Source organism: Tamandua tetradactyla, chromosome 9 (assembly GCF_023851605.1).
Source record: "Tamandua tetradactyla isolate mTamTet1 chromosome 9, mTamTet1.pri, whole genome shotgun sequence".
Lineage (NCBI taxonomy): Eukaryota > Metazoa > Chordata > Mammalia > Pilosa > Myrmecophagidae > Tamandua > Tamandua tetradactyla.
The window spans coordinates 13,793,880-13,817,841 of record NC_135335.1 but is presented as its reverse complement, the minus strand read 5'-3'; the positions used below and the strand labels follow the sequence as shown (position 1 = coordinate 13,817,841).

The window sequence follows — 23,962 nt, the reverse complement described above, 5'->3', positions numbered from 1 at the left end:
GGCGTGAAAGGAGTCAGAATGGACTCCATGGGCGATCCAGACACTGTCCTATCTACTCCTCAGACAACTGCAGTTACACTTCAGGATACAATCCTCCATTTCAAATTCCTAGGTCACACTAAACAAGTCTTCCCCAACCTGTGAAGTTTGTGACTTCACATCCCTCCACTCAGAAACTTTACCTTGCCTGCTCCAAACAATTTTAATTCAACAGCTCCAGTCTGCACAAGACAATTAAAATACCTTTAAAATTCCCTACAGAATTTAAAGCTTTTGGGGAACCTCCTCCCAGAATTGATTATCAGCATAGACTTATCTGTAATTCTAGACTGCATCCTTTCCTGTTTCCCTCCCTTTCTTTTTTTGCTTATGAGATTCCCCAACATCTAACTTCTTCAAAAATCACTTCCAGAGCAGGACTGACAGGGTTTATCACTAAGTGTCAATACCTTAAGAAAGTCCCATAATCCCCTGGGGCATAACGTGGGTCCATACATCTGCGGTCGTAAGGCACCTACGAGAACTCAGCAGCAGAATAGCAAGCCCTTTACCTCTCCAAGGAGTTCCACACGAAGATCCTTGAGGGTGACAGTGCCATCCATCTGTTCCTCTTTCTCCAAAAGCAGCATGAAGAGCCGTCCTTCCATGTCTCCCAGCAGATACCGCGAACCATTGGGGTCCACTCGATTGTGGCACACAATTGTGCTTTGCTGCCAACGAGGAAGGAAGACATGAAAGATTAAGGGATTAGGGATCAACAACCACAACAGCAAACCCTAGCAGACCACTCCCATTACTACGCCCACCCACCCCTTTACCAGCTGGAACCTACGGAGCCTAGGAGTCCACTCAGCAAACATTACACATGTGACAGAAAATGGAGAACTTGTTGACTCTGAAGATAACTTTCTGAGGAACTCAATATAATTTAAAGCTTATTCATATATTTCTACTAGGAAGGGGAAATACATAGACTAGAAAGCAAGTCTAAGTATTCACTGGACTAAATGCTTCCACAGATTTATTTACCCTTAAAAAAGGAAATAATGAAATTAAGTTTTTAAGCCTTTATATATACATATATATATTTTTTTGCATGGGCAGGCTCTGGGAATCGAACCCAGGTCTCTGGCTTGGCAGGTGAGAATTCCGCTACTTAGCCAACGTTGCACCACCCGGCTTTATTTTTATGACTTGAAATTTTAAGGACTAAAATTTCTTAAGTCTCTATAATTTCTCACCACATTACTTCACGTGACTTGAGCCCTGACAACATTATAACCAATAGAACTTAAACAATTTCTCCTCCTGATGATTCATTTTAAAGTTGTTTCAGTCAATGCTTATTTCTCCATTGTAAGCCAGGGAGCAAGCTCTACAAAAGCAGAAGGAAGGCTAATTTCTCTTTGTGTCCCCAATGACCAATATAACAGCCTACACACAGAGAGAACAGTGGGACAGGTACTTGTGGATCTCCTTTCGAGGAATGGAGAGAAAGGAAAGAGCAGAGGAAGAAACATAGGAGAAAGAAAAAGGGAAGGAGGGGGATAACTACTTTCTGCATTTTTCTGTAAACCCACAACTTTTCTAACAATAAAATAAAAAGAAAGGGAAAGGAACACCATTCACCTTGATGATAGGAGGGGCAATCGCCAGGTATTTGTCTCCATTGTGATAGGTGATTGATTCCTGCCCAATGATGATGGCCCCTCCAAAGGGCTCTGGGACTGCAGGAGAAAAAGAGTAGCATTAGAATGTGCAGCACTTTGGACCTGCCAAACTGCCTGAGGCACTATAACATAATCAAAGTCCAGGGAAGGTAATATACTTTTCTATACTCTTGTCTGCAATTTCAGACTGGCCATCATCTAATCCTGGAAATATTCTTATTACCTCTATTTTAATTTTTTCGGTGTTTCTAGGAGTGGGCCTTTTCAATAGTCTTTCCATATATTCTCCCCATTTTCTCCCCTAAACTTCTGATCCTTTCTAGCTAAAAGCTTTTACTCTTTTCCTTATCTCCAGTTCCCCCCATTATGGGATTCACCATTGAGTTTTAAATTTCTACTGGGGAGGCGGGCCACAGTGGCTCAGCAGGCAGAATTCTCACCTGCCATGCCGGAGACCTGGGTTTGATTTCCGGTGCCTACCCATGCAAAAAGAAAAAAATCTACTGGGTAAGACAGTTCACATATTGGGGGAATAATGGAAGATATGAAGTAAAAAGACTTGGATTCTAGCCCAGGCTTTGCCAATTAGATACGGACTTGGGCCAGCCCCACTGGCCCTGCTTCCTCACCTATGAAACAGAGGACTCAGATTAGAAGAACTCTATTGATCCCTTTCAGTTTTTAAATGTTATGCCCAACAATAATTCTCATATATGACTCTGCAAATCAACCTCAGTGTTTTATCGGCAACCCTAACCCCAGGCAAAGGAAAGTTATACCTTCTGGAGTGAATAAAACCAGAAAATTCCAAAGACAGAAATTAAAAAAAAAAAAAAAGAAAGCACATTTAGGGAAAAGGGACATAAGGGAGTGCTGAAGAGTGCATGCGTGCAATAGTACCTGAGCAGTGAAATGAATCGCAGAAAAAATGAGGAAGAAGAAAAAGGAATCAATCAGCCAGAGAACTGGGGGTAGGGGGTGGGTAGGAACAACTTTTCTAAAACGCTCCCCAACCAACCTGCAATCACCATGGAAGCTTCAGCTTCTACATTTTCCTGCTTCCAAGGGCCCTTATTGAACTCCTTCTCCCGGAGAGACACCTCATAGGTTTTCACGTGCCGCCCCTGAGGGTCCTAGGTCAGGAAAGGTGGAATGGTAGGTTAGCCCTTATGAAGGGTGAACCCTGGGCTGGAGGGGAGACCTGAAAGAGACAAGCCACCACACCTGGCATCTGACAATCACGGAATCTTAGGCATGCTTGCCATGACAGCCTTTCCATCCTTATTTATCAGGATACTGACAGCCACCAGCTAAGCTCGAGATTAATTTCTGGGTACGCTGCTGACATCTAATACCTACTGTCTCACCATCTGACCAACCAGGAAAGGTTTAAAGAACTTGAAAAATGAACTTGTCACACTAGCTTAGGCTCTATAGGATACAATAAATACATGTATGAGTTACTTGGCCTCAGAGAACTTACAAAATAGAAAGAGAGAGAGGGAAAAAAAACAACACTGAGAAGCCAAATCTATCAGAGATTTTAAAAATGGATACAATTTTTACAAGAATTCTGATAGGATGATAGTAGGGAGAACAGAACATATGTTCCTCTAAAGTTTGTCAAAACCTCCAGTTCTCTATTGTAATACCATCCTCCTGATGACTGTAATGATATAGATTTTACAATGTGACTGTATGATTGTGAAAACCTTGATGCTCCTTTTACCTAGGGTATGGACAGACGAGTAAAAAATATGAGTAAGAAATAAACAAATAATAGGGGGAACAACAGTTAAACTGGATAGACAGAAATACTAGTAGTCAATGAGAAGGAGGGGTAATGACTATGGTATGTATGAGTCCTTTCTTCTTTATTTCTCTTTCTAGTGAAATGTTCACTTTCTAATGCAAATGTTCAAAAAAATGATCATGGTGATATATAAACAACTACATGATGATACTGTGAGCCACTGATTATATACCATGTATGGAATGTTTGTATGTTAAGAATGCTTGTATGTTGTTTTATCAATAAAAATATGTTTTTAAAAAGACCATCTTTCTCTCCTTTTCCTGAATCATGACTCATGTCAATTCTGGGACCATCAAAGTCACCTTTAAGAAACTATAAAGAAGAATGAGCTGGGACTCAGCACCAAGGGAACGAGAAAACCTTCTCGACTAAAAGGGGGAAGAAAGAAATGAGACAAAATAAAGTGTCAATGGCTGAGAGATTCCAGAGTCAAGAGGTTATCCTGGAGGTTATTCTTATGCATTAAACAGATATCACCTTTTTAGTTAAGGTGTAACAGAAAGGCTGGAGGGAACTGCCTGAAAATGTAGAGCTGTGTTCAAGTAGCCATGTTTCTTGAAGATGATTGTATAACGGTATAGCTTTCGCAATGTGACTGTGTGATTGTGAAAACCATGTGTCTGATGCTCCTTTCATCTACCTTATGGACAGATGAGTAAAACATATGGATTAAAAATAAATAAATAATAAGGGGAACAAATGTTAAAATAAATCTAGTAGATTGAAATGCCAGTGATCAGTGAAATGGAGGGATAAAGGGTATGGTATGTATGAATCTTTTTCTGTTGTCTTTTTATTTCTTTTTCTGAATTGATGCAAATGTTCTAAGAAATGATCATGATGATGAATATACAATTATGTGATGAAAAAATAGGAATGTTCATACTGTATGTTGATTGGTTTTATTAACAAAAAATTAAACAAAAAAAAGAGAGAGACTAAAGAGCAGGGAGAGGGGAAAAGGCTACATTTGGCTAGCTGTGGATAGTTTCAACAAAGGCTGGGCCAGATTCTAAAAGGTTATGGCAGAAATTCAGAATTTTTCAGGGCAGGGAACGCATCTCAACCCATTAAAGCTCCTAAAACACTTAGCCTGAGTATCTTCCATACAGTAGGCACCTACCTGTGCTGGTTTGAAAGGACTATGTGCCCTAGAAAAGCCATGTTTTAATCTTGATCCAATCTTGTGGGAGCAACCATTTCTTTTAATCCCTATTCAGCACTGTAGCTTGGAAACCTGATTAGATTATCTCCATGGAGTTATGGCACACCCATTGTGGGATTAACTTTTGATTAGATGGAGATGTGACTTCACCCATTCCGGGTGGCTCTTGATTAGTTTACTGGAATCCTTTAAAAGAGGAAGGATTGTGGAGAGCAACAGAGTCACAAGAGAGCCACGAGAACCAAGAAAGCCCACGCAGCCAGGGACCTTTGGAGATGAAGAAGGAAAACATCCCCCTCACCCCCACCCCTGCGTGGGGAACTTCATGAGACTAGAAGCCTGGTGAGAAAGCTAGCAAAGGTCACCATGTTCACCATGTGCCTTTCCAATTGAGAGAAATCCTGAACTTCATCAGCCTTTCTTGAATGAAGGTAACCTCTTGTTGGTACCTTAATTTGGACATTTCTATAGACTTGCTTTAGTTTGGACAATTTCACGGCCTCAGAAATGTAAACTTCTTACTTAATAAATTCCCCCTTTTAAAAGCCATTCCATTTGTGGCATATCGCATTCCAGTAGCTAGCAAACTAGAACACTACCTAAATATCTGTCGTTGAATTTTTGGCATAAAACAGAAGACAAAGTAACTTTTAGCTGATGAAAAGATTTTATTTTCAATGACTGGGGTCAGAAATAATTTCCCCAAAATTCAAATCAGGATTTGGATCTGGGCGCCCAAACTTATAGAAATGAAGACTGTTTACAATTGGCAGCCCCAAAACTGGGAATAGACAAAGTCAGTTTCGAGTAGCCAACAATATCACTGACCTGATATTCACAAAAGTGAAGAAGGGAGAGGAGAAGTTTTATTTTTTTATTTCAGCTCTGATAACACACTATAAACAAGATCAAACAAAATCTAAACTAGTTTCAACCTCGTTCAACTGAACCTTATCCCAATTGTCCTCAGAACTATAGTACTTATGGTAAATGCTAAGAAACAAACCAAAAAAACTTATCAGTACTGCCAATATATACTTGGCTGGAAAAATGTTTAAACGCCCCCGCATACGACATTGAACTGGACTATTGTTTCCTTCTGCCATTTATTCAATCACATGTAAATAAAATGACCTCATGCTGTATGGCCCTTTGTTAAATTGCTGAGTTTTACCCTAATACAAAAACATGGACTACAGTACATAGTACAATTACAGTAATATTCTTTCACCAGTTTTAACAAATGTATCACACTGATGCAAGATGTTACCAGCGGAGGGAGTGGTACATGGGAACTCTATTTTCTCTATGACCTTTCTGTAAACATACAATTTCTCTTCAAAAAAAGCTGAGTTTTTAGCAAGATACTGGTATGTCAGCTTGCTGCTCTCCCACCCCACCCCGCCTAAACAGATTTGGCCCCGAGAACAGCTGTTCAGGATCAGCTCTGCTCAAGTTTTAGGCAGACACTAAAATAGAAGTCAGGAACCAGCAAGTCACCACAAACCTTTTCTTAGAAGACATAAATAAGGCACCACCAAGAAATGTTTCCTTTGCTTGTAAAGGCAACTTTCCGATCATTTCTCCATAGCTAAAATTTAATAATCCCCAAGATGGAGTAAGAGACTTAGACAAAGCATAAACTGGGTCACCCTATAAAATCTCCAAGGCCCCTAGCCAACATGTAATCTCAGGATTAAAACCTGTGCTACAAGCCCCAGAGAGCTTCCTGTCTCCACAAGAAGTATTTCTGCACTTAAAATGCAACCAAAATTTGACCCATATTGATTGTGTTGTTTAAAACGTTTCAGGACAAAAAGATCAAACATTTCTGGCTCACCCTACTACCAAATAGCAAAGACGTAGCAAAAACAACTTCCACTCTGCCAAACCACACAGCTTCTCCCCTCTCTCCCCGCCTCAATCCAGTACCTGGTAGACAAAGCAGATGGTAGGTGCTTGGCAACCATATAGGAACTTGACGTCTATGACATGCAATTCTTCCAGGCGTATGTTAAAGGCCTTGAGCTCTTTATTGTCACGGTCTAGTGGAATAACCTTGAAAAGGCCATCGTAGAGTCTCAGGCCAATCATCCGACATTCGGGATCAATGATGCCGATAATGCCCGTCTCTGAGGGGCGGCCAATCCGGTCCTAAAACGTAAAACTGGGATTAGGGAAGAACCTGAACACCCACAGAGTTAACGGAGGGCAATGGGCACCCCTTTCCCAAGAGCTTTGGCTGGCGTCATCTGGATCCCACAGTTTTAGTCTAACAGCACACCAGGGAGCCCAAGTATTAGTGCATATCTTTCTGTAAAACACTAAAAATTGTTCATCTCAATTATTTCCCTGTTCCTTGAACCCTGAGTAAAGAAGACCTTTCTTCATAAAAGCTCAAAACCCTCAGAGTTCTCCTTGTTTCTCTGATCACACGGAGACGTGCACTTGCATTTCAGTTCTCCTCATCAAATCATGACAGTCCTACTTGGAGATTGTTCATCAACCTGAAGCAGCCACCTCACCTGAACATTACCATGTGCTCGCGTGATGATGTCAATGCTCTCGCCACTCTGCTTATACTCCAGGATGCAGGCATTATACTTAGCCGTCAGGATAAATAGCAGGTCCTTGCTCTCTCCCTGGAAACCAACATTACGCTATCAAAACAGGTCCTTTTAAAAACAGGAACACTTGTTCAGATTTTTTTAAGCATGCTAGAAATGTCCAGACTCCTCTCTCCCTGGAGAGAAAAATCCCTAGTCACATGAATGCTGAGTATGTAAGTACTAGGCACATAAACAACCTAAGGGCATGTCCGAAAGGCTGGAATTGAGACTGGTAAACACTCAGTCCTTACTTTCAGAATCTCCATCTCTCCTCTACATCCAATGCCTTCCATCTCAAACTAATCTCACTCCTACCATTCAAATTCTGAATGAATACAATATTGTCTTTGAAAATAACAATGGAAGTTAAAATGGATCTACTCCATTTACTTAAATGAGTCTTACTCACAACATAAGAGCAAAAAAATGAATATTTCCTTCAAGGACTGTAATTAAACTTTTAACTTTTTGCTTTTTGATAAGATTCAGTTAAGATATTGGAAGTAATGTTCTGGCCACTTAGAAGACAAATGAGTCATAATGCTAATAATAACAATAATAACAATAACAGACGTTGTTAACAGAGAGTACTTACTGCATATTGGGTTATCTTCACAACCACACAGGGGATTGGATACTATTCTCCCCCTTTTGCAGATGGGGAAAGCAAGGCTGTGAAAGTTAAGTGAAACTCAACTAGGACTGTCTTATTCTCAAGACTACATCTAAATCAATAAGCAATATGGTGACCCCCATTTCAAACTGCTTTAATTTCACCTTCTTAAAGAATTCAACTTGACAGTTTTCCCAATGAGTCTCTCCTACTTTTAGGAAGCCTGTTCAAGTACAGCATAAACTGGAATCTGCCATTCAAAAAGAGAAGTTTCTCTCCTAAACCTTATTCCATCCATCCCAAGTTATATAAGGCATAAAACAATCTATAGCCAAGAGTTCTTACTTCATTGCTGGGCCCAACCCAGAGCACTTACCTTGGGTCTGAAAAGCTCCATGACAGCAATCTTTCCATACATGCCCACCTCCTTGACAGGCCGAAGCCCTTCGGCAGTGACCACATAGATCTCTAATCTTGTGTTTTTGGCAATCAACAGGTTCAGATCTTCCGCCGAAGTAAAGTGTCCTGAAAGAACAGATTCTCTAACCTATAAAGCCAGGGGAAGTGTCTCCCCAGGAGCATGTAAATAATCCTACTACTTGCAGCCAAACTACCTAGAGTATTCTCAGCTTTCCCATTTATTCCACATATTTTTTGAGCTCCCTCCAATTACTCCCTTTATTGTCAAATCCAGCATCTCACAGAGTCTCACTCCACACATTCAACAAGGCTGTCTCCCTAATCGGACTAAGAAAACTGAACTGGCGTTAATAGCAGTGAGTCCTTCAACTGACAATGACTATGAAAACCCTTCAGACAACACCATCCCCTCAAATTTTACTTTTCCTATTACAGTGGCAGATCTTGTTCTCTAATTAGAGGATGCTGGAGAAGTGTCCATCTCTTCCAGTACTCATGCAAACTCTCACAAAACCTTAACCAAACAGACCAGGTCAGGTGAAGAAAACCCCAAGAGCCATGAATTATAGCATTGTTTTGTTCACACCCCTTGCCCTTCCAGCAGTCTACCAATCCCCTCACCCACACTCTGCAACCTCCAACTCTCCCAATAACATTGCTGTGTTTTGAAATCATGACTAGGATTTACTTAAAGCATATAAGCCAGGGGTCTGCATATTCAGCAGAGAACGTGGAACTGGAGATTATTCCCGGAGTTCCGGACATGGGTGGTCATGTGTGTCCTTAATAAACCCTGCATAGTCAACAAGGCAAACTCTGCACTGGGCCAGGCCATCCTAACACCCTTCTTCAGCAGCCACCTCCAGGCAAAGGGGTGAGCCTAGAGAGAACCCTCGCCCTCTCGGGTGAGTGCGGGCATTCCTCACATCCCTCCGCCTCCTACGTCCCCTAGACCCCCACTCATGAAAATTCCTGATCCAAAAGCCGCCCCGTCACCACCCCCCTTTCCACCAATCACATGAGGTTAATCTCGGGGCCTACGCACCACCACACAATCAACTCACACTAAGCTCTCTGTCCCACTGGACTCATCCCTGTCTCGAGGCCAGGTGACCTCCCAGGACGAAAGGAGACCCTCATGTAGAGCTTTTATTCCCCAAACACAGCTTCTTTGGAAGTCGTGGAGCTGGGAAAGGTTCCTGGGCCGTCAGCGCCTTCTCCTCCCCCGGCCCGGTCCTGCCCGGTCACCCCAAGGGCCGCGGGCCTCCCTAGGCCTGGGTTTCCCCCAGTGCCCTCCCTCGTCGGGGTCTCCGGCCCTGGCAGCCTCACCGGTCACGCAGCCGTTCACGGCGGTAGGCTTCTGTGCCGTTACCACGTAGTTGTACGACATGTCGAGGCCTGGGGCGGCCCGTCGGGACTTGAACGCAACGACAGCGAGACCGATACGAGCGAAAAGTCAAAGATGGGAGATCCCACCCGTGCGCGGCAATCTCCGCTGCCGCTGCCTCCGCCCCAGATACACGTTGCAGGCCAGAGCGGCCGGGGCGCGGGGCATCACGGGACGGCCTCACCTGGTCCTGGAGGACTCGCGGGGCCGACGGCGGCCAACCAAAAGAGGCCCCGCCCCCAAGAGGCCCCGCCCAGTTCCTTACCGCCAGAGCCGCAGTACCCGGATGAGAGCGCGTCGGCGGATGCTGGTGGAGCTGCGGCCGCAGCAGCGGCGTAGAAGGTGGTAACACCGGCTCTGTGTTACTTTACACGGCCGCCGCCCCCCACCTTCCCGTCCGCGCCTTTCGCTTTTCCCCAGACCCGTGCCCATTGCTCTCGCGGCCTTCGGGGCTGTTCCGCATTTTGGAACCGGAAGGACTTCAGAAGCCTTGAGAGGGGAGGGGAAGTGACAGTTGTTTGTGCAGAACAGGCTTAGGGCCGAGGTCCGTGCCTCCCTCCTCTTTAACCCTCCCAGTTCCCCCAAAAACCCGGGGCCCCCGCCTGACCTTAAAGCAACCATCTCGCCCCACTTGGGGAGCACTAGGACGCTCATTTCTCTCTCCTGTAAACATTTTTTTTAATGTTTTTAAAAAATAGACGTAGAAAGACCCAGTAGGCTATTGCTCGACATCATTAGTTCCCCTATCGCTGTTCAAAATCTGACCTCAAACAAAATCGGAGTTTACCAGTAAGAACCCTAAGGGTCCAGGAGGGTGGTCAGTTGGCTCTGCACTCTTCAAGCCACTCCACATCCAACAGGCTCCCCGGAGAGCAGGAGAACCATATAGCCTGGCTCACCTGCAGGATGCCAGATTGGAGCCAATCCCCGTTTTAGAGATGATGAAGGTGCGACTCAGAGAGGGAAATTGATTTGCCAAAGATTCCCCCAATAAATCGGAAATAGAGCCACATCTCATCCCAAACTGGGCTCTTGCCGTTGCACACACACTGAGCTCCCCACCAGAACACTGGATGATCCCTGAGCTCGGCTGAAGTGAGGGGAGCTAAAATTGTCATTGTGGTTTACATGGGAGGTTCCCCAAGCCTGGGATTCTGGCTGACTTGGGAGGCTCTGCATTATCTGTAGAAAAGCATAGGCTTTGCAGAAAGACCAGACATGGACTTGAGCTGTGGCTCTTGCCACTATGACTTAGACAAGTTAGCATACCTCTCTGGGTCTCAGTTTCCCAAGATGTCAAATGGGGTCATAAACCCAAATCACCTCCCTCCTCGTGTATGGAGATCTTTGCTTACAGAGATTTTCATGCAGTACACATGAAAGAAATGGAGTTACTGTGTGGGTAACTTGGCTCCTTGGTGGCGAGGTGGAGGCTGCCCCTGGGCATAAAGGCAGGCCTGTGCCCAACCCCTATCGATCTGTTTTCTGGTAGGCAAGCACAGGTGTGAACCTTGGTCAGCCTCACACTCTTCTCCATCCCTTAGCCACGTACTCGAGTTTGGACTTGGATCAGAGTCTGAGGCAGCTCCCCAATTACTAGGGCACTGGAAGTGTGATTATGCCAGTCTGCTGTGTGTGCCTTCAGCACATGGTGTCCTTGCCCATTCCTGCAGGTGCTACTGCTGCCTCCAGTGTGCTCAGACCTAGGTACTGCTCTGATCCTCAGCAAACTCATTGTAAAGCTGTGAACTCAACCTCCTTCAGAGCCTTCCCACCATGGTGAGTTCTTTGGGGGCTGGGGGTGGGAGAACAGTACTGGGCAGGTTCGTTTCCTGGTGCCTGCCCATGCAAAAAAAAAAAAAAAAAAATGTGCTGGGGCCTTGGAGTAGTGGGGGTCTAAGCCTGGGCTACCCTGGAACTCTGTAGGCTCTGCTCAGGCCTCCTGAGATTCAGAGGGGTTACGAGAGAGGGGTCATTCTCCCATTCAGAGGCTGACTCCTGCTTCCCTCCATTTCTTGGAGGCCTCTGGTCCCATCTAGGCCTGAGACTGTAGCCTCTGAGTCCCTGTGGAGACCATCTATCTGAGTTCTGGGTCATGCATTTAGATTAGAACATTAGTGGGTACCTATTCGGTAATGGATACTGTATAAGACTCAGAAGAAACTATGAAGAACTTTCTTGTGACTGTCCTTAGACAGGGAGGCTCAGCGTGTCCCTGGACATTGTTCCAGGTCCACTGTAGAACTAAGCTGAACCAAAGCAGGCCTCGGACAGACCTGGGTTGAAATTTCACCCCTGGCACCAGCCAGCTATGTGACCTTGCATAATACCCTTAACCTCTCTGGTTGAGGACCCTCTTTCCTCATCTGCAGTATGAGATAAACTAAAGACAATCTCAAGTGGCTGTGAGTAGGGGCAGGCCTATTCTAGTTTGCTAGATGCTGGAATGCAATATACCAGAAACAGAATGGCTTTTCAAAAGGGGAATTTAATAAGTTGCTAGTTTACAGTTCCCTAGGCTGAGAAAATGGCCCAGTTAAAACAAGCCTATAGAAATCTCCAATCTAAGGCATCCAGGGAAAGATACCTTGGTTCAAGAAGGCTAATGAAGTTCAGGGTTTCTTTCTCAAGTGGAAGGGCACATGGTGAACACAGTCAGAGTTTCTCCCTCATCTGGAAAGGCATATGCTGAACACGGGCAGGGTTCCTTTCTTATCTGGAAGGGCACATGGCAAGCATGGCGTCATCTGCTAGCTTCTTCTCCTGGTTTCCTGTTTCATGAAGCTCCCCGGGAGGCATTTTCCTTCTTCGTCTCCAAAGGTCACTGGCTGGTGGACTCTTCTTCTCATGGCCAGGTCGTTCTGCTCTGCTCTCTCTGAATCTCCCATTCTCCAAAACGTTTCCTCTTTTATAGGACTCCAGAAACTTATCAAGACCCACTAAATGGGTGGAAACATGTCATCACCTAATCCAGCTTAACAACCACTCTTGATTAAATCACATTTCCAGGGAGATGATCTGATTACAGTTTCAAACATACAGTATTGAATAGGGATTATTCTGCCTTTATGAAATGGGATTTAGAGTAAAACATGGCTTTTCTAGGGGACATACATCCTTTCAAACCAGCACAGGGCCTCACACACCCATGACTTCCTTTCCTTTTCCATCCTCTGGTCTCTTCAGACCACCAGGAACCAGGGATGGTACTGGTCCCCAAGTCTTCCTCTGTCTCTAGTGCAGGGATGGTTTAAAGACCCAGGCAGGTCAGATTATCCAGGATGGACAGCAGGACACATTCTGGCAAGCGGGGGCCCTGGAGGTAGAGTTTGGAGTTGAAACTACCTCATGGCTTAATTTCACATCCCAGGCTCTGGTGGACTCTGAAAGCCACAAGGCTATGTCCTTCCTCAGGCAAGACCTGGCACCATCAGCCTCCCTTCAGCCCCTCGGTAAAGCAACATGATGCAGTCAAAATTGAGACCAGCTTTGGAGCCAGGCAGACCTGGTCACTTAGTGGCTTGAGCACAGTCATTTAACTGTGCCTCATTTTCCTCATCAGGCTCATCTTTCGTCTACAGGGTTATTGGGAAGATAAGGTGAGACATGCTTTCAGCACTTAGAAATGGGCCTGGCTCTCAGTCACTGTTCAGGAAATAGAGCTAATCTTATTATTTTGCCCACTCCTTACTGACCTGGGATACTTTTCTCATTCTGAAGCAGGTGGCTTGGCCTTGGCCCCTGCCTCACCTATGAAAGGCCGGCAGGGAGGCAAGTTTTGCACAAAAGAAATGGGTGCTAGTAGGCTCCGGAGGAGCATAGCCGGAAGTGCACCCTGCCAGGACGTGACTTGGGTGCAGGCTGCCCCTTAGCCACCAGGCGGCACTGCGAGCCCGGCCCTCTGGGTCCCACTGGGCCTCAGTCCCACCCTGGTCAGGACAAAGGCAGAAGCTGCATCTCAGATTGCAGGCCTTGTTCAGCTAGCCCCAGTTGAAAAGTAAGAGGGATAGCTATTAACGGGTTAAAAAGTAATAGGCTCAATGGCAGAATTCTCACCTGCTATGCCAGAGACCTGGGTTCAATTCCCGGTGCCTGCCCATGCAAAAAAAAAAAAAAAGGTAATAGGGATAGCCCCCCTTTTTTGGAGCTTTTACTACGTAACAGTCACAAACCCTGTTATCTTATTAAACCTCTCATCTACAAAAGTGGCATCAAGGCTAAGAACAGTGAGCTGACTTAACTGAATTCTCACAGCTAGGGAGAGGCAGAAGTGGAATTTGAACCCAAGTCCTCCTGGTTGCAGAGTCCCCACTTTTAAGCACTCTAGCACACTTCTCCTACCGTCAACCTGTGTGTAAGCTCAGCTGATCCCGGGGCTTTCTGTAGTACTCAGGCAGGCCCGTGCCGCATGGGTCCCTCCCACCGCCCCCATTCTGAGGCTCCTCATGGCCAGACTACTCCTGTGGCTTGTGAGTTCCTACCCACTTCTCCTGGTGGTCACTTGTTGCTGCAGCAGTTCTAAGTTGCTTCTCTTCTCCTGCACCCACCATTCTGTTTCATACCTTCAGGCTTTGTCATATCTCTCTCCCTCTGCCTGGAATTCCCACCCTCTCCCCTCCCTCCATGCTCCCTACTCCCTATTTACCCACCTACTTCTTCGCAATTTCCAGGATGCTCCAAGGAGGCTGAGGTCCCCTCTGCTTCCGTGGCATAAATGCATTCCTATTGTGTCACACTTCCCTCGGCATGTGGACAGGATCTCTGTGTTTCCATTGAGGACAGGAGCAGCCTTTTATTATCTCTTTACACTCAGTGCCCAGCACTGGTCCCGGCACATGAAAGGGCTTGGGCAGTGTCTGCTTTGCATCAGAGCGCCAGTTGGAGCAGCAGATGTTTAGCCCTTTCCCCTGGCATAGGAGCCTCAGCCTGGAGCTGCTTCTCCTTTGACAGAAAAAAGGCTATTGGACCCCAACTTTATTAAGCTTTTCAATATTCAGTACTCCAGTACCCCCATTTTCCTTGTATTGAAACCATTTTTCAGGATAAATTTAAGAAGCAGCCCAAAACCCTTCATAAGTCAGGCACTGAATAAAAAGCCTCAGGTAGGAATCCCACAGAAACATCTAGCTGTCAAGATGTCACCCAAGGGCGGGCCATGGTGGCTCAGCAGGCAAAGTTCTTGCCTGCCATGCGGGAGACCTGGGTTCAATTCCTGGTGCCTGCCCCCCCCCACCCCCACACACACACAAAGATGTCACAAAGAGTTTCCAACTCAAGGAACTGCTGTGTTTCCTGGAGTTCCCGGGTGGGTGTGGGAGAGGGGTCTTGGCCATAGCAACACAGCTGGGCTGGATGGAGGTGTCTGTGCTGACCCCAGCTTGAACCTCCTCCTCACTCCTTTCCCACAGACCTCCAAGAAGCTGGTAAACTCGGTGACAGGTTGTGCTGACGATGCCCTCGCTGGCCTGGTGGCCTGTAACCCCAACCTGCAGCTCCTGCAGGGGCACCGCGTGGCCCTCCGTTCTGATCTGGACAGTCTCAAGGGCCAGGTAGCCGTGCTGTCCGGTGGGGGCTCCGGCCATGAGCCTGCCCACGCCGGTAAGTAGCCTGGGGTGGAGGCAGGGGGTTGCTCAGCAGAGTGGCCTGGGACTCCCAGCATGAGATTCAGGGCAGAGTCCAGCCCAGAACCAGGAACCAGCATTAGCTCCAGCTCTCTACTCCCTCATGCTGTGATCTGGGGCCAGCCAAGGCCTTTTCCTGGGCCTCAGTTTCTACACTGATAAAATTATGAGGTTTGGCCCCGTGAGCTCTCAGCCCCTTCCAGATCTGAGAGTCAGTGATTCCGTGAATCCTCCTGGCCTGGACCCCCAGCTGATCCACTCTGTGCTCCATAGAGCCTTCCTGTCTTCCTTTCTAGAGTGATAGCCCTGTCCTGAGCGCCCTCCCTAAGTTTCACGTGCAATTATGGCCGGTGCTGTGTGTTTCTTGTCCTTTGCCATAGATGTTTTGCCCCCTCAGCTCTGCTGAGAGCTCCTGGAGGACAGGAGGACCAGGTTTTGCATCGTTTGTACTTTTCTGTCTCCCTTTGATGAATTCATTTGTTCATTCAGCACACACGAATGAGTGTCTCCGGTGTGTCTAGTGCTGTTCTGGGCACCAGGGACCCTACAGGGAATGAAACCTATATGGTCCCTGCCCCTACAGAGCTTATATTCTACTCTCAGGAGACAGTAGCCAGGTGACAAAGAAGTAAATGAGGTCAACCCAGAGGGTGATAAGTGAAGGTGGTAAAGACGGTAAAACTGGGTAAAGGAATGGCGAGTCGCAGGGGCTGGGGTGGAGTAACTGCTTTAGATCAGGAGGTCAGGGAGGGCTTCTCCAAGGACAGGGTCCCTGAGAAGGAGTTGCTCACATGAAGACCTGGGAGAGAGCAGCCCAAGTACGCTGTAGGGTTCAGCAGTCCATGAGACCCAGGAGCGTGGGGAGCCTTGTGACTAGGCCCAGGCCCCCCCCCATCACCCTCTCCCTCACCCCTCCCCATCTCCAGGTTTCATAGGGAAGGGGATGCTGACAGGGGTCATTGCAGGAGCCGTGTTCACCTCCCCAGCAGTGGGCAGCATCTTGGCGGCCATCAGGGCAGTGGCCCAGGCAGGCACAGGTGAGACCAGCAGGTAGAAGGGGCTGCTGCAGGGAGGGCAGACTTGGGCAGAGGTGGGGGAGGGGCTTTGGGCGGGTGCTGACGGGGTGCTGACGGGGCTCTGCCCGGGTGCTTCTCCAGCGGGGACCCTCCTCATCGTGAAGAACTACACTGGGGACAGGCTGAACTTCGGCCTGGCCCGGGAGCAGGCCCGGGCCGAGGGCATCCCTGTGGAGATGGTGGTCGTTGGGGATGACAGTGCCTTCACTGTCCTAAAGAAGACAGGCCGGCGGGGGCTGTGTGGCACAGTGCTTATACACAAGGTGAGATGTCCCACCCAGGACACTGGGGCTGTTCGGGGCTGTTCTGCCTTTCGCTCAGCCTTCTGTCCCCTCCTAGCCTCTCTTCAGGCTGGTCAGCCAAGGCAGCGTGGTTGGGCACCCACCATATTCCTACCCTCCCTCCCTGACTTTCCAACTTCTGCCATCATCGCTACCATCATTTTGTGCTCCCTTAACACCAGCTTCTTGTGCCCACCAGGCTGGGCGTCACCTCCGTGGCTTGGCCTTTGCCACATCTATACCCCGGAATATCCTTCCCTTGTCCTCCCCCATTTGGGCCTGACTAACCCCTACTGTTCGTGAGTGGCCCGGCTCATGTCTCCCCGTCTCGGAGCCTTTTCCTGACCTCTCCACTAGCCCACACTGCTTAGAAGCCCCTGCTCAGGGACCCTCATAACCTCCTGTGTATCCTGAACTCTATCATTGCATTTAGCACTTGGTATTAGATTTTTAATTTGTATGTGTTTGTTTCCCCACCTCTTCCAAGACTGTGAGCTCCTTGAAGTCAGGGACTATGACTTATTCATCTTATCCCCTATGCTAGGTAAATATTGGATGGATGGATGGATGGATGGGCAAAGTGAAGTTCTGCGTATGTGCCATAGGAGAAAGAACTCTATCCTAGGAATTGGGAAACTCATGCTGTGTGACATTGGGCAACCCCCCTTCTTTTTTTTTAAATATTTATTAATTTAGAAAATTAAGAACAAACAAAAAAATTAATATATAATTCCATTCTACATGTATATTCAGTAATTCTCAATATCATCACATAGTTGCATATTCATCATTTCTTAGAACATTTGCATCAATTCAGAAAAAGAAGTAAAAAGACAACAGAAAAATAAATAAAACAATAATAGACAAAAAAAAGATTATACATACTATACCCTTACCCCTCACTTTCATTTATCACTAGCATTTCAAACTAAATTTATTTTAGCATTTGTTCCCCCTATTATTTATTTTTATTCCATATTTTCTACTGGTTTCTTGACAAAGTAGATAAAAGGAGCATCAGACACAACGTTTTCACAATCACACAGTTACATTGTGACAAGCTATGCCATTATTCATTCATCCTCAAGAAACATGGCTAATGGAACACAGCTCTGCATTTTCAGGCAGTTCCCTCCAGCCTCTCCATTACCTCTTGAATAACAAGGTGATATCTACTTAATGTGTAAGAATAACCTCCAGGATAACCTCTCAACTCTGTTTGGAATCTCTCAGCCATTGACACTTTGTCTCATTTCACTCTTCCCCCTTTTGATCAAGAAGGTTTTCACAATCCCTTGATGCTAAATCTCATCTCATTCTAGGTTTTTTCTCAATCCCTTGATGCTGAGTCTCAGCTCATTCTAGGATTTCTGTCCCACGTTGCCAGGAAGGTCCACACCCCTGGGAGTCATGTCCCACGTAGACAGGGGGAGGGTGTTGAGTTTGCTTGTTGTGTTGGCTGGAGAGAGAGGCCACATCTGAGTAACAAAAGAGGTTCTCTTGAGTCGCCCCCCTTCTTTAGGCCTATTTCCCCATTTGTAAAGTCCTCCTCTGGCTCCAACAGACTGGGATTCATAGAGATTCCTGGCAGGTACACTGTGAACATTGGAAGTATGATGTGCCCTGAATGTGATGGGTCAGGATGGGTGTGGGATTACCAAGAGATACCCCCTTCTCAGTAAGAAAGCCAACCACAGACCATCTTCTTTCCCCTAGTGGTACAGTGACTGCTTCCCCCTTGGGGGCATATCTCTGCTTGCGTGCAGGTGGCAGGTGCCCTTGCTGAGGCAGGTATGGGGCTGGAAGAGATCACAAAGCGGGTGAGCTTGGTCACGAAGGCCATGGGTGAGTGCCAGTCCGGGGGGGGGGGGGCATGTCAGGGATAGGTGGAGGCAAACTATGGGAGTAGGAACACATATCTGTCTGCAGCACAGTAGTGACTTTCCAGCCGTTTCCTAGGGGCTAAGGAAAGGTCTCCAAGGGGGAGCTTCTGGGATAGCAAAGCTGGGTTTCTCTTTCATCACTGAGATGAAAAGAGGGTGGGAGGAGCCCTTTTTGGTGAAGGGGATGCCCATAGACAGGACTTTTAAGAGGTTGCTGCAGCTCTTCCTGGGCCCACTGACAAGTGAGAGCACTGATCCTTTCATGCACATTTCTCATAGGTACCCTGGGGGTGAGCTTGTCCTCCTGCAGCGTCCCTGGTTCCAAACCCACCTTCGAACTCTCAGCTGATGAGATAGAGCTGGGCCTGGGTAAGTTCATGGTCACCCTGTCACGGCCGTACCTACTCCCCCTGCCTTGGGTTGGGCCCACCTCCTATAACCTGGGAGCCATGTATGTGGTCCTCTCTGCTTAATACTCACCTGGAGCTGTCCCCAAGGTGGTCATAATATTTTTAAGTGGGTACATGAAAGCCCTCCTGGCCCCAGCCTGCCTGATTTCTTGCCACCCATTCTGGTCACATGGGTCTCTGTGCACCCATCCTCCTCTCCCTCTGCTCCCACCATTCCTGGGTCCTCCTGCTCCTGTCAAGATGCCACCCTTCTTCCAGGGGCTACTCAAAGGCCACCCTGGCTATGAGGCCATCCCTGTTCCTCTCCTTTGTTCACAATGTGACAGGCATAGGCCTCCAGTAGCTTTCCCGTGACTGCCTTTGGGTAAAGCTACTTCAGTTCCTGGCTGTGTCTACCACTAAGCCATAAGCTCCTGGAGAGCAGAGACCAGGTACTTTGCATGATTTTACCCATTGCCAACACACTCCCTATGTACACAGCACCTAGCTGAGGGCCAAGCACTTGATAAGTCCTTGATGAAAATGTGACGAGTGCATCCCCAGGCCCCAAGCTGGTCACTGCATCTGTCTACAGGGATCCATGGGGAAGCTGGTGTGCGTCGAGTCAAGGTAGGTAGATTCCCTGCCCCAGGCCCATCAGACATCAAGCCTTCCAGACGCAGCTCACTGCTGGCTCCCTCTGACAGATGGCAACTGCCGACGAGATTGTGAAACTCATGCTCGACCACATGACCAACGCCTCCAACGCATCCCACGTACCTGTATGTTTAGGTGAGCACCCTGTCTTCCCCATCCCCCATCCCTCCCCACAGCTCTGTCCAGGGGTCCCAGCAGGCCTCACCTGGGGGCATCTTTTCTATCCACAGGCTCCTCGGTGGTGCTGGTGGTCAACAACCTTGGTGGCTTGTCCTTCCTAGAACTGGGTATCATAGCCAACGCTGCTGTCCGTTGTCTGGGTGAGCCCCGTGCTAGAAAGGATGCCCATCCCCCCTACCCCAAGAACGTCTTTACTCTGGCCCTTTGAAGCAGGATGTAAAAAAAAGCAACTGATGTCCTCCCTGTCTAGTGGTGGCATCGAGCATGGCTGGGCCATCAGAGGAGTCACCTACCTATTAGGTGCCTTGAGCTGAGTGCCTCAGCCTGTTTCCTTATTTATGAAGTGGGGATAATAATAATAATAGGACCTGCTTTATAGGATTGTTGGGAAGATTAAATGAGAGTGAACGTATTTAAGACATTTAGTGCCTACTAAGAACTCAGTAATCGAGACCTGTAATTATGCATCTGTTCCTATCGAGGGGGCAAATCCAGGAGATGCGGGCAGGGCGCCAGCTTCCAAGGTCCTTGTCTTTCTGTGATTCTCTGGGGGAAAGTGTCCTTCCCTTCCTCCCTCCCTCACGGGCTCCCATGCTCTGGCATGCAGAGGGCCGTGGAGTGAAGATCGCGCGGGCCCTGGTGGGCTGCTTCATGTCAGCCCTGGAGATGCCTGGCGTTTCTCTCACCCTCCTGCTGGTGGATGAGCCCCTCCTGAACCTCATAGGTGAGACCAAAACCTGGAGCCAGAGGGAGCCAGAGAGATTAACAGGGACTTCTGTCAGGGCTGACAAGAAAAATCAGGACGGTGGAACCTGTGAAGTGGCCCTCTCCGGCTTCAACCTTCTGCAGCTCTCACTTGATCTTAAGGGGTTGGAAGTAGGATTCTCCTCAGTCTTTCCCTAGAGGCCCCACCCCCACCCCTTTCAATCCCTTGTATACAGTAGCTGTAGGTTGGTTGAGGTGGATTCCCTTCCTCCAAGGCAAGAGGCCATCCGTCAGAGCAGCTGGGGCCACCAGTGCCAGGTGGGGAGTCTGAGCCCATTTGATTCCTGGCTGTTATGAGATTAGCCTGCATCTTGCTGGTCCCTAGATGCTGAAACCACTGCATCAGCCTGGCCTAAAGTGGCCAAGGTCTCCGTGACTGGACAGAAGCGGAGCCGGGCAGCCCCCACTGAGCCTCCAGAGGTCCCCGATGCCACTGCTGCAGGAGGTACTAGACCCTTCTGTTGGGGTCATCCTTGGCGGCCTGGGGCTTTGACCTGAACCCCTATGTGGGGGTATACAGCGGGCTCTGCTGGTGCAGTCAAGTCTGCTTGTGAGAAGAGCCAGGTGGGCCTCTTCTCCGCTGCCCTCCCTTTCTAGGCTCAGCCTCAAAGCAGGTGGTGCTCGTGCTGGAACGGGTGTGCGCCACCCTCCTGGGTCTGGAAGAACATCTGAACGCCCTGGACCGGGCTGCAGGCGACGGGGACTGTGGCACCACCCACAGCCGCGCTGCCAGAGGTGGGTGCCCCGCGGCCCCTCTGGGGTCAGGAGAGAGGCCAGGAGAGCACATCAGTTCCTCAATTTGAGCATTTCACGCATCAGAACAATGTCACAAACTTCTGGAGTGCTGACGTGGGGCTGCCAACTTTTATTTTGCCAAGTGAGGTCATTCGCAAAATCCTAGAACCCATTGCGCACATTTTCCTAAGGAAAAGGATCTTCTAATACCGCAGATGTAGAAAAGTCATGATCTCTGAATAAAGTCTCAATTGTATAACTTGAGACTCAAGGGAAACATTGTGTTGCCTTTGGTTTTCTCACTTCAATAAGACCAATGAAAACCTTTTTGTTGTCAAGCACCATTCATTCAAGAAAAATGTAGTTAGTGCCTAGCCTGGGCCAGGCACTGTTCTCCAGTCTATGGGTTCAATCCTGAACAGAGCAGACAGAATCGCTCCCTCATGGCTTACATTCTGGTGGGGGAGACGGGCAAATAAGTCAGTGAAATGTAGAGGATGTTCGTGCAAAGTACTCAGGAGAGTAAGTAAAAAGAAGTAGGCTATGAAATGTCAGGGTTAGGTTAATTTTAGAAGGGTGTTCAGAGCAGGCCTCTCCCACTACTTGGCTGCCAAGGTTCCTTTTGGTTATCATTTCCCAACCTCTCTCCAACCTCCCTCAGCCCCCTTTCCTTCTGACAGACAGATGGTGGGCATGGGGGCAAACAGAGTCTCTGAATTCCTCACCATCTCTCTCTGCCTGCAGCGATTCAGGAGTGGTTGAAAGAAGGTCCACCCCCTGCCAGCCCTGCCCAGCTCCTTTCTAAACTGTCCTTTCTGCTCCTGGAGAAGATGGGAGGCTCATCTGGAGCGGTGAGCATTGGCACCTCAGTGGGCCACAGGGCTGACAGGGAGGGAGGGCATCCTGGCTGGGCAGAGGTCCAGGCCGGTTCCTCAGGTTCAACCTTCTGGACCCAACACGCCACCCCCTTCCTTCCCCTTCTCGCCCAGCTCTATGGCCTGTTCCTCACTGCGGCTGCTCAGCCCCTCAAGGCCAAGACTGGTCTCCCAGCGTGGTCTGCTGCCATGGACGCCGGCCTGGACGCCATGCAGAAGTGAGTCGGCACGCTGTGGTGTAGGCTGGGGAAGGGGTGTGGTGGGAGGTGGCTGATGTCCTCTGCTCCCAGCTAGACCTCGTCTTCACCTCCAGGGAGCTTCATTCTGTTCTCTTTCTCTGCTAGGTATGGAAAAGCTGCCCCTGGGGACAGGACAATGGTGTGTATTCTCTCTGCAGCCCTGGTCCTCCCTTCTGAGCCTATAAGCCCTAAAGGCCACCCTCAGGGGCAGGGCCTCGCCTAAGCCCCCCTCCCTCATCCTGCACAGCTGGATGCCCTCTGGGCAGCAGGACAGGAGCTCCAAGCCTGGAAGAGTCCGGGGGCCGATATGTTACAAGTCCTGACCAAAGCAGTCAAGGTGAGTGAGGCTGGGCCCAGCTGCCCAGCGAGACAGGCTTGGGGCCACCAGGCTCCTCTCCGTGTGACCCGAGTTCCCTCCTCTGTAAAACTGAGATGGTAAAGTGCCTATCTCAGGTTATTGTGAGGCCTGAGAGATACCCATAGAGCCCAAGTCCAGTGACTGGTTCATAACTTGGTAAATGGCAGCTCCTTTCCCTACTAGAGGCAGGGTGGGCAGTGACTTCTCTGCCCTGGTGACACTACAGAGGCTGCTAGCAGAGTTGGGACAAGAGGGTCGAGGCCAGATAGCATAGCAGAGGAACTCTGCCCATGGTAGGAAGGACGCCTGGTGGCCCATCCCTGAACCTAATCCCACGCCCCCACCCTCAGTCTGCTGAAGCTGCAGCCGAGGCCACCAGGAATATGGAAGCTAGAGCCGGAAGAGCCAGTTATATCAGCTCTGCACAGCTGGATCAGCCAGACCCTGGCGCAGTGGCAGTTGCTGCCGTTCTCCGGGCCATCCTTGAAGTCTTGCAGAGCTCGAATGTGTGACTGCCTCCCTCAGCCTCAGCTCCTTGCTCACTGCTGTACTGAGATTCCCATTGTTACGTCCCCCTACTCTTCAACAGCCACCCTCCCCTCACTCCCACCCAAAGCGCCTATTCTTCCTTCCCAGCAGGAAGGCCCCACCAAGCCTCCAGAACACCTCCATGCAGAGGCCCGGGGCAGGCCACGTGCCTCTTCAGCAGGGCGCCATCCCTTCTCAGGGAGGATGGAGTGCTTGGGTCATTGAGCCCTGCCCCCAATCCTGGATGTCAGCGTTAAGGCATTTTCCTTGGGCTGGCAGCACAAATCGTCATTGCCAATGCTGATTTGGTTTTAAGATTCTGTCTTTGAAAGGCTTTCTGCACCTGAATGTGTGCTGGCATGGAAAAGAAAGCTAATAAATGACACTGAAACAACATAGGTACTATCTTCTCTCTGGTGACCTTGTCCCAAGTGTGTGAATGAGTGGGCCTCCAGATGCTCCAAGAACTGGGACTGCCCCTGGTGGAAACGATGGTAGCCCCTCTCCTATCAGACAGAACAGTCCCAGCCAAGGCCCAAAGGCAGGTCTGCTCAGCTGGGCTGGCTCCACTGGGGTCCCCATTCCTGCCTTCTCCCCAGTATCCACACTACCCCTAGTATGTACACCTCACGTTAAGAATGAAAGGAAAACTTTTTTCTGCACCAAATCAAATGAGCAGATGGGGCACCCAAAGG

At 48.5% G+C, this 23,962-nt stretch overlaps 2 protein-coding genes across 6 annotated transcripts in view; one reads left to right on the top strand and one right to left on the bottom strand.

Annotated features, from left to right (window-relative positions):
* The window catches only part of DDB1 (damage specific DNA binding protein 1), a 34,292-nt gene extending 24,435 nt beyond the window's left edge, over positions 1-9,857 (bottom strand). The window contains exons 1-7 of the mRNA XM_077116041.1: positions 9,623-9,857; positions 8,250-8,398; positions 7,177-7,293; positions 6,584-6,805; positions 2,689-2,803; positions 1,630-1,727; positions 552-710 (exon numbers count right to left, since the gene is read on the bottom strand). Of these exons, the coding sequence (XP_076972156.1) occupies positions 552-710; positions 1,630-1,727; positions 2,689-2,803; positions 6,584-6,805; positions 7,177-7,293; positions 8,250-8,398; positions 9,623-9,683 (921 nt within the window). The 5' untranslated portion in view covers positions 9,684-9,857. The remainder of the gene's footprint in view (positions 1-551; positions 711-1,629; positions 1,728-2,688; positions 2,804-6,583; positions 6,806-7,176; positions 7,294-8,249; positions 8,399-9,622) is intronic.
* Positions 9,858-9,895: 38 nt separating this feature from the next.
* On the top strand, positions 9,896-23,661 carry TKFC (triokinase and FMN cyclase). 5 transcript variants are annotated; one of them, XM_077116043.1, is made up of 19 exons: positions 9,927-10,022; positions 10,541-10,627; positions 11,354-11,459; positions 15,089-15,278; positions 16,228-16,338; positions 16,459-16,640; positions 18,425-18,503; positions 18,821-18,910; positions 19,526-19,560; positions 19,638-19,722; positions 19,818-19,907; positions 20,375-20,491; positions 20,858-20,977; positions 21,130-21,267; positions 22,012-22,118; positions 22,257-22,360; positions 22,487-22,520; positions 22,629-22,718; positions 23,090-23,661. In XM_077116043.1, the coding sequence occupies exons 3-19, from the start codon at positions 11,457-11,459 to the stop codon at positions 23,249-23,251; spliced, it is 1,737 nt and encodes a 578-aa protein (XP_076972158.1). In that variant the 5' UTR covers positions 9,927-10,022; positions 10,541-10,627; positions 11,354-11,456; the 3' UTR covers positions 23,252-23,661. The 5 variants fall into 5 exon arrangements, with proteins under 5 accessions (XP_076972157.1, XP_076972161.1, XP_076972158.1 ...); XM_077116044.1 differs by lacking the exon at positions 9,927-10,022 and adding an exon at positions 10,034-10,224; XM_077116042.1 differs by lacking the exon at positions 10,541-10,627 and having other exon boundaries at positions 9,896-10,022.
* Positions 23,662-23,962: the final 301 nt, after the last annotated feature.